Source organism: Prionailurus bengalensis, chromosome C1 (assembly GCF_016509475.1).
Source record: "Prionailurus bengalensis isolate Pbe53 chromosome C1, Fcat_Pben_1.1_paternal_pri, whole genome shotgun sequence".
Lineage (NCBI taxonomy): Eukaryota > Metazoa > Chordata > Mammalia > Carnivora > Felidae > Prionailurus > Prionailurus bengalensis.
The window spans coordinates 498849-511477 of NC_057345.1; the positions used below are offsets into that span (position 1 = coordinate 498849).

Consider the following 12629-nt stretch of genomic DNA (forward strand, 5'->3'; position numbering starts at 1 on the left):
GCTCCAGGCTCTGAGCTGTCAGCACAGAGCCCCATGCAGGGCTTGAACTCACAAGCTGTGAGATCATAACCTGAGCTGAAATCAAGAGTTGGATGCTTACTCAGCTGAGCAACCCAGGCGTCCCGGACTCTTTGTGGTTTTTTTTAATGTTTATTTATTTATTTATTTATTTATTTATTTATTTATATTTTTTTAATTTTTTTTTTTAACGTTTATTTATTTTTGGGACAGAGAGAGACAGAGCATGAACGGGGGAGGGGCAGAGAGAGAGGGAGACACAGAATCGGAAACAGGCTCCAGGCTCTGAGCCATCAGCCCAGAGCCCGACGTGGGGCTCGAACTCCCGGACCGCGAGATCGTGACCTGGCTGAAGTCGGACGCTTAACCGACTGCGCCACCCAGGCGCCCCTTTATTTATTTATTTTAAGTTGTGCCCTTTTTTTTTTTTTTAAGGTTTATTTATTTACTTTGAGAGAGGCAAAGAGAGAGGGAGAGAGAGAAAGGGAGAATCCCAAGCAGGCTCCACACTGCCAGCACAGAGCCCAATGCAGGACTTAAACTCATGAATCATGAGATCATGACCTGAGCCGAAATCTAGAGTCAGATGCTCAACGGACTGAGCCACCCAGGCACCCTGTTTATTTATTTTTGAGAAAGAGAGAGGTAGTGGGGGAGGGGCAGAGAGAGAGAGGGAGACAGAATCTGAAGCAGACTCCATTCTATCAGCGCAAAGCCGGGCAGAGGGGTCAAACCCTCCAACCGTGAGATCAAGACCAGAGCAGGAAGTGGATGCTCAACCGACAGCCTCCACCCCCCCACCCCCACCCCGGGGCGCACCAATGCCTGTGAAAATTCTGAGGACACACCCCTCCAGAGGAGATTCCTTTTGTGACGCATGCCCCCTCTGGGCCCTGTGAGGGTCCTGTGCAGGCTTCCATAATTGCCAGTGCAGCTCTTCTTTCCTGTGTCCAGGGACGCCCTGCTTTCCCATCTGTTTCTTTTCATCATCCTGGGTTTCTGCTCGTTACTCTTCTGTTTATTTATTTCTTTATTTTTAGTGTTTTTAATCTGGGGGGAGTCTTGAACATAGATACTTCTTTGTAAGCCCAGCAGTGTATTAAAAATGTTTCTTGGGGCACCTGGCTGGCTCATTTGATAGAGCACGTGAGTCTTGATTTCGGGGTTGTGAGTTCAAGCCCCATGTTGGGCATAGATATTACTTTTAAAAAAACCGTGTTTCTTGTAATTTGTCCAGATTCTAGGGGTAGCTGAAAGGCCTTTTAAAGGATCTAGCATACCGTGTTGCCAGCAGGGCTCTGTGTGTGACCAGCAGGGGCAGAACTCAGAAGTACCCAAAGATCAGGGTTCAGGCTACAGGCTCAGGGCTCATTCCATGGCCTTGAGCAGAGCCCGGTGTGTGGCTGGCTCAGATCCCGCAGGAGTTCTTGGGGTTTTCCAATTGTTTGCACCCAGTCAGACAGGAGCCTGGCTGGCCGCCCAGCGCCCAAGGATAGCTTCCCCTGGTCTAAGTCCGCTTCCTTCCCCTCCTGCCCAGGGTTGGGCAGGCTCTGGCCAGGCTATGGAGACGAGGACTCTCCTGAGGATCCGCCTGGCCCCAGAGTCATCAAAACAACAGCTGGGCCTGTTGGGGGGGGGGGGGGGGGGAGGCCTTGATGGAGAGCTCAGCTGCCCAAGCCCGAAGGGTTCCTAAGGTGTGTCCCAGCTTCCCAGGCCTACTCCCAAGGTCCTGCATGGCCTCTAGCTGGCCCCAGGGATGACCAGCCTCAGCCCCAGCTCTACCCCACCCACTCGCAAAAGGAGCCCCTGTGAGGGGATGTAGGAGGTTAACAGAAGGGGCCTTGTGATCTGTTTTTAGAGGACCAGTCTGGAAAGGCAAGGGCAGAGGCGCTGAGTTACTTGTGAGCCAGGCAGAGACCTCTACTTCGGGCAACACTTTTTTCCCAGGTGCCCAGGCCCCTGCCCTGTAAGAGTGTGCCTGGCTACAGGGGGCAGGGGGGAGTTTCCACAGTGCACGTGTCTGTGTGCCAGTGTGTGTGCACGCGTCGCGTGTTTGTGTACAGGTGTGTGCACCCCTCTGTCTGCTTCCCCTATTACCCCAGGCAGGCACATTGTCCCATCCCCACAGGTGGTGAGATCGGCCTCTGTAAGGTTCCTGGACCTGCCCAAGGTCATATATTCAGTCACAAAGTATTTCTTCCTGGGAGCTCAGGTGTCTGCAGGCACCCCTTCAGACACTGGTGGCAGCTAGGAGGGGTCCAGGGGGAGCTGGCGGGTTCAGTCCCCCCAGCCACACAACCGGTGTAAGCCCTGCCCCCATCCCCCATCCCCCATCCCCCATCCAGGGATGTGGGGTAAGCAAAGGGTGTTGGGGTGGGTGAGCTGGGTGGCAACAGATAGTGCCTGGTGCTGGCTCTGAGAGCTAAGCTCCCTCACGCTGTCCCCTGGGTCCTACCCTGACCACTGGGGAGCCCCCACCGAGGTGTTGACCCTGGTCCATCCCTCCCTACTCTCTGCTCACGAATCCAAACTGGCCTGGACTCTGCCTGTGGCTGGGGCTGGTCGTGGTGGTCACCTCCCTGATACAGACATTTCCAGCAGGGGGAACCAAAGCTGGAGTCCCACCTCAGAAAGGGCACACCATGCGGCTCTCTGCACAGGCTAAAAACTTGGGAGTCTGGATGCCTGCCTGGCTCTCTGCCTCCCACCCCTTGTCCTTTAGGCTCTACCCGAGACGGCAGCCACCAAGGCATCCCCTTAGATGGCTCGTATCAGTCCCCTGGCATCAACCTTGCCCCTGCACGTGCCATGGGCCCTTGCCTCCCCCATGCAAGCCCTACAACCTGCCCCACCCTTTCTGCCCCCCAGGCCCCCTCACTGCCCTGACACGCGCCAGTCAGCTTCTGCCCCAGGGTCTTGGCACTCCCTGTAGCTCCTGTCCATGTGGTCTGACACGGCCCTACCCTGACAGGGAAAGTAAGCAGGCCTGCATCTTGGGCCAGCATGCCACTGCCTGTCCCCCTTCCAGCCTGGCAGCCCTGGGAGGACAGGGTGCCTGCATGTCCCCAGTACTGACTCTGGCATGTGGCTGCCCCAGCTCACACCTGCTGGGTGACCTCAGAGAGGGTGGTACCCACCCCATGCCCAGGCTGCACGCCCCATGGTTGCCAGCAGGGGGACTGGGTAGGGTTCAGCCCTGGGGCCACAGAGAGCAGGCCTGGGCTCCTAGGGATTGCGACAACAGGACCTCCAGACCCTCAGGACTGATCCTTTAGTCTCGGCATGTCCCTGACCACAAACAGGCAGGTTAAGTCGAGAAGAATGTGTGGGTGGGGCAGCTGAACTTCTGGGCTCTTGCTCCCCCTCCCTCTACCCCACTCACTGTTGAAGACGGGGTCTGGGGGCCTCAGGCTTGCCCCACGCCCCCATTCCAGGACCACAGCAGCCCCTGTTCCCGTTTCTGGTGGGCACATGCATGGGTGCACATGTGAGATACAAACCCATAAGCAGCAGCAGCACGTAGTACCCCCCCCCCACCCCCACCACCACTGGGTGAGGGTGGGGACCCACACTGCTCAGCTCCTGAGGCCCAGAGTGCCCTGGGTTTGGGGTCAGAGGCCTGGGGAGCTGCCCTTTTCCCTAGGGTCAACATGACCACAGTGAGCTAGGGACAAAAGGCCCTTCTTCTCTGCAGAGGCCTGGACTGTGCGGAGGAGGGAGTGTTCCGTGGACCCGGTGGGGGCAGGGGCAGTGCCTTCAGGCAGCAGTGTGCTTGCGTTTCAGGGAACCCCCTCCACCTGCTTGTGGACCAGCAGGCCTGGTGGGCCAGCTCCGGGAAGTGATGCCCTGGGGATTTCAGACTGAGCCAAGGCTGCAGGGGCAGGGCTGCCTTAGCCACACAGGCTGCTCCTTCCCCCTGGCCCCTTGAAGTCCAGGACCAAGCAGGGGCTGGGCTTGGGGGAGGGAGCCGACGGGGCGGGGGCAGGGCCTGCTGTGTCCTGGCGGCCTCTGTCCTTTTCAACTCCGCTGGCCTCCCAGCCTGTCTTTCTTCAGAGAGGAGGTTTCCGGACAATTATATTTGTGCTTCCTCTGGCGTCTGCCTCGAGCTCAGCCCTGACCCTGACTGTTACACTCCTGGCTGACCCCCACAACTCCCTGGGGGTCCTCCATCTGTCTGTGTCCCCGCCTTGGGAGTGCAGGACACTGGAATGAGATGCATCACTGCCATGATGCAGGCAGCAGGGGCCCTGTGGACAGTAGAGCCTCAGGGCAGAGCGGGGCCCAAGGGAGTAGAGCTGATCGGGTGGTGGGATGCGGGGGCATCTCCCAGGGGTCAGGTGTGAGCCCAGCATGAGCAGCAGGAGTGACTGTGGGCAGAGCTGAGGAGGAACTTGGCCAGGGCTGCTGGTCGAGCTCAGCCGAGGCTGGGCAGAGGCCCTGGCAGAGCAGTCCTAACACGGGGCCTCCCGTCTTTCTCCCTCTGATGGAGAGGCTGGAGGGAGGAGGGCGGCTGCTTCCTCGAGGGCCTGAGTCATGGCCAAGAAGACCCGCTCAGTTTTTCCAGAAGGGACGGAAACTTCCCTGTCAGCCCAGCAGCACAGGCCGAAGCGTGACTGGGGCCCGCCTGCCATGCAGGACTTGGGGGACAAGGCGGGGAACTGCCCTGCCACAGAGCAGCCCATGGCCCAGCTCCCTGCCCCGGGCAGGTGGGTGCCCAGTGAGAGGGAGAATGAACCAAGGAGCGTTTGTACATGTTAACCTGGCACCTCGACCCCAGCACCCCCCGGGGTCAGCTCTTGGCTGGAGCCCCAGGCCTCCTCCAGCTGCTGCGGCCTCACCATGGCCTCCGCTCACTGGCCCCTTCGGCCCCAGTCCTGGTCAGCCTCCTGTGCTTCGGGGCTGGGGGCCAGGCCAGGCCCCTCCGGGAGGCATACCCTGGACTTCAGGGGCGGGAGCCCATTGCCCCCACCACCCGCACAGGCCCAAGCGGAAGCACCAGGCAGTTTCTGGTCCCAGCAGAGTCCTGAGGCCCGTGGAGCTGAGCCAGCACCACCACTGCCAAGACTCCCTTCGAGGGGGTGGGGGCGGCGGGGACACACTTCTCGCTTGTTCCTGCCCCAGCTCCTCCAGCTTGGCTCAGCCACTTCCTTTTTTAGGCAAAGTTGGAACTCCAGCCTGTCTCACAGAATGTCTCACCTGCCATAAAGGGAGGAAGGAAAACCATTGAGTCCCATCCGTCCTTGCTTCTGAGCATCCTCCTGGGAAGGGAAAGGGAGGGGACATCCTGGCAGAGACGCCCCAGCCACCTCGGGCTGGGAGAACCTGTGCCTTCCCAGCTCCACAGACTAGTGGCTGGAAGAGGGCAGTGGTTACCCTACAGAAAGCCTTCCTAGTAGTGAGGGACCTCATCTGGACCCTCGGCTCCTGCCCAAAAGACATTGCCCTGCCTCACCTAAGGGGAGGGAATCTGTCCTGAAGGGCTGAGTGCCTGTGGGGATGCCCCCTCCAGCCAGCCACCTCTGGTCTGGCCCAGCCAAAATCCTGGATTGCAAGGTTCCTTCCTGGCTTGCCAGTGGGTCCCTCCAGAGGTCTGGGGGCCTGCCCTTGGCCCAGCCCTGGGCCACTCATTGGGCAGAGTGTATGGGGACAGCCATAGTTCCGGCAGGGGCACCCTGGACAGGACCTGAACCAGCTCCTATGCCTCTTTCTCCAGAAAGCCAGGTGGGGTGGGGGCTCTGTGTCCCTCAAAAGGCTCCCCTTCAGGCCTCTGCCCCCCTCCCAATGCTCTGTGTCCTTTCTAAGCGTCCAGCCTCCAGCCCCCATCCTTTCTCACCCCTGGGATAAAGGTGAGGCCAGGGCCTGGGGCTTGCTGGGGGGGGGGGGGGGAGGCATTGTTCTTGGTGTCACCCCCACCCCCTCGCACCCCTGGGTTGCTCTTGGGCCTGATTTCAAGGACTCATAGCACTGTGGGAAGGTCACGGGCAGTGAGCCCTGGGGCTGGCCCAGCTTAGAGGCCCCCTACTCTGCTCCCGGTTGGGGGCAGGGGGCAGTGCGGAACCCCGAAACCTCCCAACCAGGAAAGAAAGCTCTGGTTTCTGTGTGTACGCACGCCCACGCGTGTGTGCCGCGGTCGCATCTGCGTGAGTGCCGCGTGACGCTTTCTGCCTGGGTCCCTCTGCGCGCACGCCTCCCGGACTCTGTGCGCCTCGGCACGCGGGGAGAGTGCTCACCGGGGGCGGGGCCTCGGGGACGGGGCCTCCCGGGGGGCGGGGGCGGGGGCGGGCCCGGCCTGCGCGGCGGCGCGCCCTGCAGTCCCCGAGCGAGCGAGCGGCGAACGGCAGCCGAGCGCGCCCCGTCCCGTCGCGCGCGATGCTGCCCTGGACGGCGCTCAGCCTGGCCCTGAGCCTGCGGCTGGCGCTGGCGCGGAGCGGCGCCGAACGTGGTGAGTGAGGCAGGCGGCGGGCCAGGTTCCAGCTCGGGCGGCGCCCCTGCCCCCTGCTGCCTGCGCGGGGCTGAGTCTTCCCTCCCGCGGCCCCGGGCGGGGACGGCCGCAGGGGCACCCCACCCACCTGCGGCGGGCGGGCCCAGGTACCCCGAGCGGCTAGAGGAGCGTCAGGTGTTGGGGGGTAGGTTCTGAACGGGGAGGGGAAGGTGTGTGTCGGGGAGGCGGTCCCTGCCTCAGTTTTCCTCTCCTTGCAGTGACACCTAGTAGAGGGGCGGTAAGAGGGCTGGAGTCGCCCTACGGGATTGGGGGAAACAGGCCACAAAGCCCAGATCAGTACCCAGACGCCCCAACTCCTGTCTGCCCTTGGCTCCCGTGGTGGAAGGGGTCCTTTTGCCCCCTGGGGTACCTGGAGGAAGAGGAAGGCCCTGGGGGGTTGGCGGCCCCTCAAGCTGCTGCAGCAGGTTACCTGCTTCCTGGGTCCAGATGGAGCAGAGGATGGGTCCAGAGGAGGGGTGACATCATCTGTAAGTGGGGTGATGACTCCAGCCTGGCCATATGGGCTGTGATCGTGCTCTGTCTCCCTCATCTGCCCATCTCAGCCCCCAGTGTCCCCAGCTGCTTTGTGCCACCCCCCACTAGTTGCTTTACCTGGAGGCAGGGGTGTAGGGCTGAACTCCATCCTGGAGGCTGATTCTCTGGAAGCCAAGCCTGAGGAAACAAGGACTGTGGCCTAGGCTTATCCACCCACACTCCTGGGGGCTGGACCAGGACCCTCGGCTCCAGCCTGCACAGAGTGTGCTAACGAAAGGGTGGGTGTGGAGGCTTGGAGGGGTCAGCTCTCCTTTACAGACAAGACTTGAGCCCAAAGAGGACCCAGAGAGCCCAGAGAGGTGCAGAGCTAGAACCCACTGAGACTGTGGGCCGCTTGTGGGCTCAGGACCCCTTTCCCCCTTCCCCCAGGGGTGCCGCCTGCAGGACCTTTGGAGCAGGCTTTCGGGGCCTGCTTGGGTAAGGGCAAGCTCCAGCTTAGGGAAAGCTCAGACCCTGGGGGTTCTGCCCTGGGTGTGGGACTGTCTGGGGGCCACCACCTGGGGCTGAACCCTCTCCTCTCCCCCAGGTCCCCCAGCATCGGCTCCCCAGGGGGACCTGCTGTTTCTGTTGGACAGCTCGGCCAGCGTGTCTCATTATGAGTTTTCCCGAGTTCGGGAGTTTTTGGGGCAGCTGGTGGCCCCACTGCCCCTGGGCCCTGGGGCTCTGCGTGCCAGCCTGGTGCATGTGGGCAGCCGCCCATACACTGAGTTCCCCTTCGGCCAGCACAGCTCAGGTGCGGCTGTCCAGGATGCCATACGTGCTGCAGCCCAGCGCATGGGCGACACCAACACTGGCCTGGCGCTGGCTTACGCCAAGGAGCAGCTGTTTGCCGAGGTGGCAGGGGCCCGGCCGGGGGTGCCCAAGGTGCTGGTGTGGGTGACAGATGGCGGCTCCAGCGACCCCGTGGGGCCCCCCATGCAGGAGCTGAAGGACCTGGGTGTTACCGTCTTCATCGTCAGTACCGGTCGTGGCAACCTCCTGGAGCTGTCAGCTGCTGCCTCGGCCCCCGCAGAGGATCACCTGCACTTCGTGGATGTGGACGACCTGCACATCATTGCCCAGGAGCTGAGGGGGTCCATTCTTGGTAGGTGGGAGGAGGCAGGGCCTGGGGGGTGCCCCAGCGAGGAACCCGGGAAGAGATGGGGGAGAGGGACTCGAGGGCCTGGAGCAGGGGCCAGGGCTTCGGGGACAGTGGCACTTCCTGGGGTTCGGCTGGGAGGTAACACCCATGGCTTTTCTGTGCATCCTTGGGGGACATGCTCCAGTCGTGTGCCCTGTGTGCCCCTCTACCTGGGCTATAGTGGGACAGAGGGTCGGGCCTGAATAAACATCTCCGGGTGGGGTTCTCTGCTGACGGGCCCACCCTGACCGGGGGGCCTGGAGTGGGCCGAGAGGCCAAGGAGCTGCATCTGGTGGGATGTGGTTAAGTGGAGAGGAAGAAGAGGGAGGGTCCAAGCCTGAGGACTCTGCAGATGGGCAGCCCAGGCTCCTGTACGTGTGCCAGCTCCCACCGTGTTTGGAGATGAGAAAGCCGGGTCAGGATGGGCTAGGACTGCTTCCCACAGAGCTCGGGCCCTGCTACCCTGTGGGTGGGAACAGTACAGAGGAGTTTGAGTGGGTCTGCACCATTGGTGGTTTTGGGGATTGCTGGAGAAGAGGCTGGACCAGAGAGGGCCTGCTGCAGGGGATGGCAGCTCCCCACCAATTTTCTTTTTCTTTTTTTAATGTTTATTTATTTTTGAGAGACAGAGTGCGAGCAGGGGAGGGGCAGCGAGAGAGGGAGACACAGAATCTGAAGCAGGTCCCCAGCTCTGAGCAGTCAGCGCAGAGCCCGACACGGGGCTCCAACTCACAAACCGCGAGACCATGACCTGAGCCGAAGTCTGACGTCCGACCGCCTGAACCCCCCAGGCGCCCCTCCCACCAACTTTCTAATGGACCCCCACCCCTACCCCCAGCCAAACCTCACAGTGGGAGGGGCTGAGATGAAGGGCCTGGTTGCTGGCTCAGCCTGCTCTAACCACTAAAAAATGCCACTAACCCCAGGATTCTTTCTGAGTCTCAGCCTGTGGGTTAATCATCCACCAGAAACCAGGAGTTGGACTGTGGATTGGAGAAAGGTAGAGGGTCCTCCCAGAGATTTCCCCCAGGGACACCTGGCCCCTGGTGGCCCCTGAGTCAACCACTGTGGCTGAACCTGGAGGAGATAGTAAGAGGAAAGGCAAGCAGCTGGACAGGAGAAACCCAAGGCTGTAAGGCAGTTAGGCAAAAGGGTGGGGGTCTGAGTATGGGGGATAGACAGGAGGATGAGTGCCAGGCCGACAGCTGGAGCACCCGGCATTAGAGGAGAAAGCATTAGGCTCCCAATGGCCATAACCCTGCCTCGACATTTATCAGCCTTACATGCAAGCCATGTGGTGTCCAGCCTTACCTGCTTGCGTGGTCACTCAGATGGCCATGTGGTGTCACAGGCTCAGGAGTAATGCACATTTGGGGGGCTGACTCTGGAATCCCCCTGCTCCTGGAAACCAGAGGCAGGCAGTACTCTGAGCCCCACATCCAGCTACTCCTAAAGTTGTCATATATCCACCCCTCAAGTGTCCCCCGATGGCCTCCCATCTTTTGGCTGCACCGGTGGTGCCCCTCTGCCTTGACTGTCCAGAGCTGAACTGACTCCACACTGTGCCGGCCACTTGCGCTGTGGAGGGTGGTTGGTCCTCTGTTCTCAGACACCACTTTTGAGGGGCTGACTGGGCTGGGTGGGAGGTGGCCATTATAGCTCCTCACCCGTCTGGGTTTGCAGCTGAGGCAGGCAGGGAAGCTCCTGATGGAGTCCCAAGTTGGGGTGGCACTCTTGTCCGTACCCCAGCCCTGTCACCGGTTCGCGTATCGTTAGCACTGTTGGGGTGGCCGAGCCTGGCCTGGGGCTCTCCAGCGCTCCTGCTCCCCGCATCTCCCAGTCCGGTCTTCCCTGAGTCGGTAGTCAGGGCCCCAGCCCGGGCGCGGGGAGGTCTGACCTTCTGCACCACCCGCAGACGCCATGCAGCCACAGCAGCTCCGTGCCTCTGAGGTCACGTCCAGCAGCTTCCGCCTGGCCTGGCCGCCCCTGCTGACCGCAGACTCCGGCTACTACGTGTTGGAGCTGGCGCCCAGCGCCGAGCCGGGGAACGTGCGTCGCCAGCAGCTGCCGGGGAACGCCACGGGCTGGGCCTGGGTCAGCCTCGACCCCGACACGGACTACGACGTGGAGCTGGTGCCCGAGTCCAACGTGCACCTCGTGAGGCCGCAGTACCTGCGGGTGCACACGCTGCCGGGTGAGCTGGAGGCGGAGGGCCGGCCAGGCCGGGCGGGGGTGGGGGGTGGGGGGTGGGGGGTGCGCCGGGCCGGGCCGAGGTCCCGCCCCCACCCCACTCACGCGCGCTTCCCTCCCCCCCCCCCCCCCCCCCAGAGGAGGCCGGGCCAGAGCGCATCGTCATCTCGCACGCCAGGCCGCGCAGCCTGCGGGTGAGCTGGGCCCCGGCGCTGGGCCCGGCCGCCGTGCTCGGCTACCACGTGCAGTTCGGGCCGCTGCTGGGCGGCGCGGCGCAGCGCGTGGAGGTGCCCGCGGGCCGCAACAGCACCACGCTGCAGGGCCTGGCGCCCGGCACCGCCTACCTGGTGACCGTCACGGCAGCCTTCCGCTCGGGCCGCGAGAGGGCGCTGTCGGCCAAGGCCTGCACGCCCGACGGCGAGCGCAGCCGCGCTCCGCGCCCCCAGCCGCCGGGGGCCGGGGGCAGGGAGCCGTGAGCCCGCCGCCCCGCCCACCCGAGGGCCCCCTTCTCCCGAACCCGGCGGGGGAGGCGCCCACCGCCGATAGCAGGGCCTTGCCCCGCGGCGACTCCGCGCGAACCCCCCCACCCAGAACTCTCCCGCGGCGGAGGGCTCCCTGCTCGGGGCGTCTGCCTTCTAGGACGCAGGCCTCGCCCGACTCCCCCGCCTGACCCTCTCTCTGCTGCAGCCCTGGCAGCAGCTCGTGCCATCGCGACCCCCTGCCCGGGCCCAGACCTGGGTACACGGTGCCGTCCTTTGGGCAGGAATTAGCAGCAAGATGGACAGGGAGTCTGGGGCGGGCTGAGAACATCAGATACAGGACTGGCCGTGGGCCCAGGACAGGAGGTGGCCGAGCGGAGCGGCTAGACCTCTCGCTTGTGTGAAGGCCCAGTCCCTCTGGTGGCGGGGGCCGGCATCCGTTTGAGAGGGCTTGGTCCAGTTGGCCGCTCTGACTTCCTGCGGCTACTCAGGTCCTAGATGTTGGTAGAAGGCGGAAGGATGAAGGACAGGAGCGGGCTCTGGCCGAGTCCCAAAGCCTTCCTGGAGGGGACAGGGTCTGGAAAGGGGCAGGGAGGAGTGGTGGCAGGTTGCCGGTGTGGTCAGCAGCTGGGTTAGCAGAATGGTGGTCTTTATCAGGGCATTCAGTTGGCCTGAGAGGCAGTGCCTGCTGGGGACAGTGACCTTGCCTTCCTGCCCAGGACCCTGCTGGGTCCAGCTACAGCCACCGGGGTGAGGATGGCCGCTTTCTGGAAGAACAAGATCGGATCCTGGCATTCAGGACCCTGGAGACAGGAGTGCCCCAAGTCTGGCACTCAAAGGGAGCCTCCCTTGCTTCTGGGTAGGGCACTGCCATGCTGGGGGCAGGGACAAACAAGGTTTCCCTGGGTGGGTTCACCCCAACGATTCTCTACAGCATCTTCTGACTCCTACGTCTTCACTACCACTATCCTGGGGCCACCAGACAAGTCCTAAGGGCGTAGCTGCTGTCCTTCAGCCCCACAAAGGCATGAGCTCCTCTGCCTGCACCAACTCAGTGCTCACTTCACCTCTTCCCCACTAACAACCCAGACTGTAAAATAGAGTAAATCAGATGTAAACTGAGCCTCGCGGTCTCCTCAGTGTGCTTTACTCCCTGTCAGAACACTCCAGCCCCGAAAATGCTCTCAGACGGAGGGCCAGTGTTTTGTGGCTGGTGCTGGGGGAAGAGGAGGGGAGCGGAGCCCCTCCTGGTGCCGAGACGCAGAACACCGTGCCACGTACACCTCCTCTTCGGGGAGCTCTGGCGGCTTCCGTGGGCGGGGACTGCGGCGTTTGGAGCTGAACAGCCCGGACAGGGACCGGGTTCGGCCGCGCTGCCCCCTCACTACAGCCTTCGGACCCGGGTGGGGGCCGGGGCTGTGGCGCCCTCTGCTGGCAAGACCGCTTCCCCAACAGCAGTTAGAGGCCCTCCCTCCCCCGCGCGACTGCAGGGCGGAGAGGCCGTGTTCCGGGTCTGCCCACTCGGGTGTGGTGGGGGTGTGTGCGCGGCCGGCAGCCTTCAGTCGAGCTGGCCTCCACCATGTTTCACGAAGCGGACTCCAAGAGTCCGGCGGCTCCCTGCTTAAACACCCAGGGCCTGCACTGCCCGCTAGTTCGGTGTATTTAACATCTGTGGAGGCCTGCTGCGGTGAGCCCACGGTGTGCCTGTGTGACATGGCATAGGAGACAAGGGGCTTCTGCCCTGCCTGTGTGGCCAGAGCAAGCGGGGGGGGGGGGGGGGGGGCTA

General features: G+C 62.6%; 1 protein-coding gene across 2 annotated transcripts; it reads left to right on the plus strand.

The window, feature by feature from the left end:
• Positions 1 to 6297: 6297 nt before the first annotated feature.
• VWA1 (von Willebrand factor A domain containing 1) lies at positions 6298 to 11965 on the plus strand. Of its 2 annotated transcripts, XM_043573533.1 has the most exons (4): positions 6298 to 6460; positions 7581 to 8138; positions 10090 to 10368; positions 10503 to 11965. In XM_043573533.1, exons 1-4 carry the CDS (start codon positions 6388 to 6390, stop codon positions 10838 to 10840), a joined length of 1248 nt encoding a protein of 415 aa, XP_043429468.1. In that variant the 5' UTR covers positions 6298 to 6387; the 3' UTR covers positions 10841 to 11965. The 2 variants fall into 2 exon arrangements, with proteins under 2 accessions (XP_043429468.1, XP_043429469.1); XM_043573534.1 differs by lacking the exon at positions 10503 to 11965 and having other exon boundaries at positions 6309 to 6460; positions 7976 to 8138; positions 10090 to 10203.
• Positions 11966 to 12629: the final 664 nt, after the last annotated feature.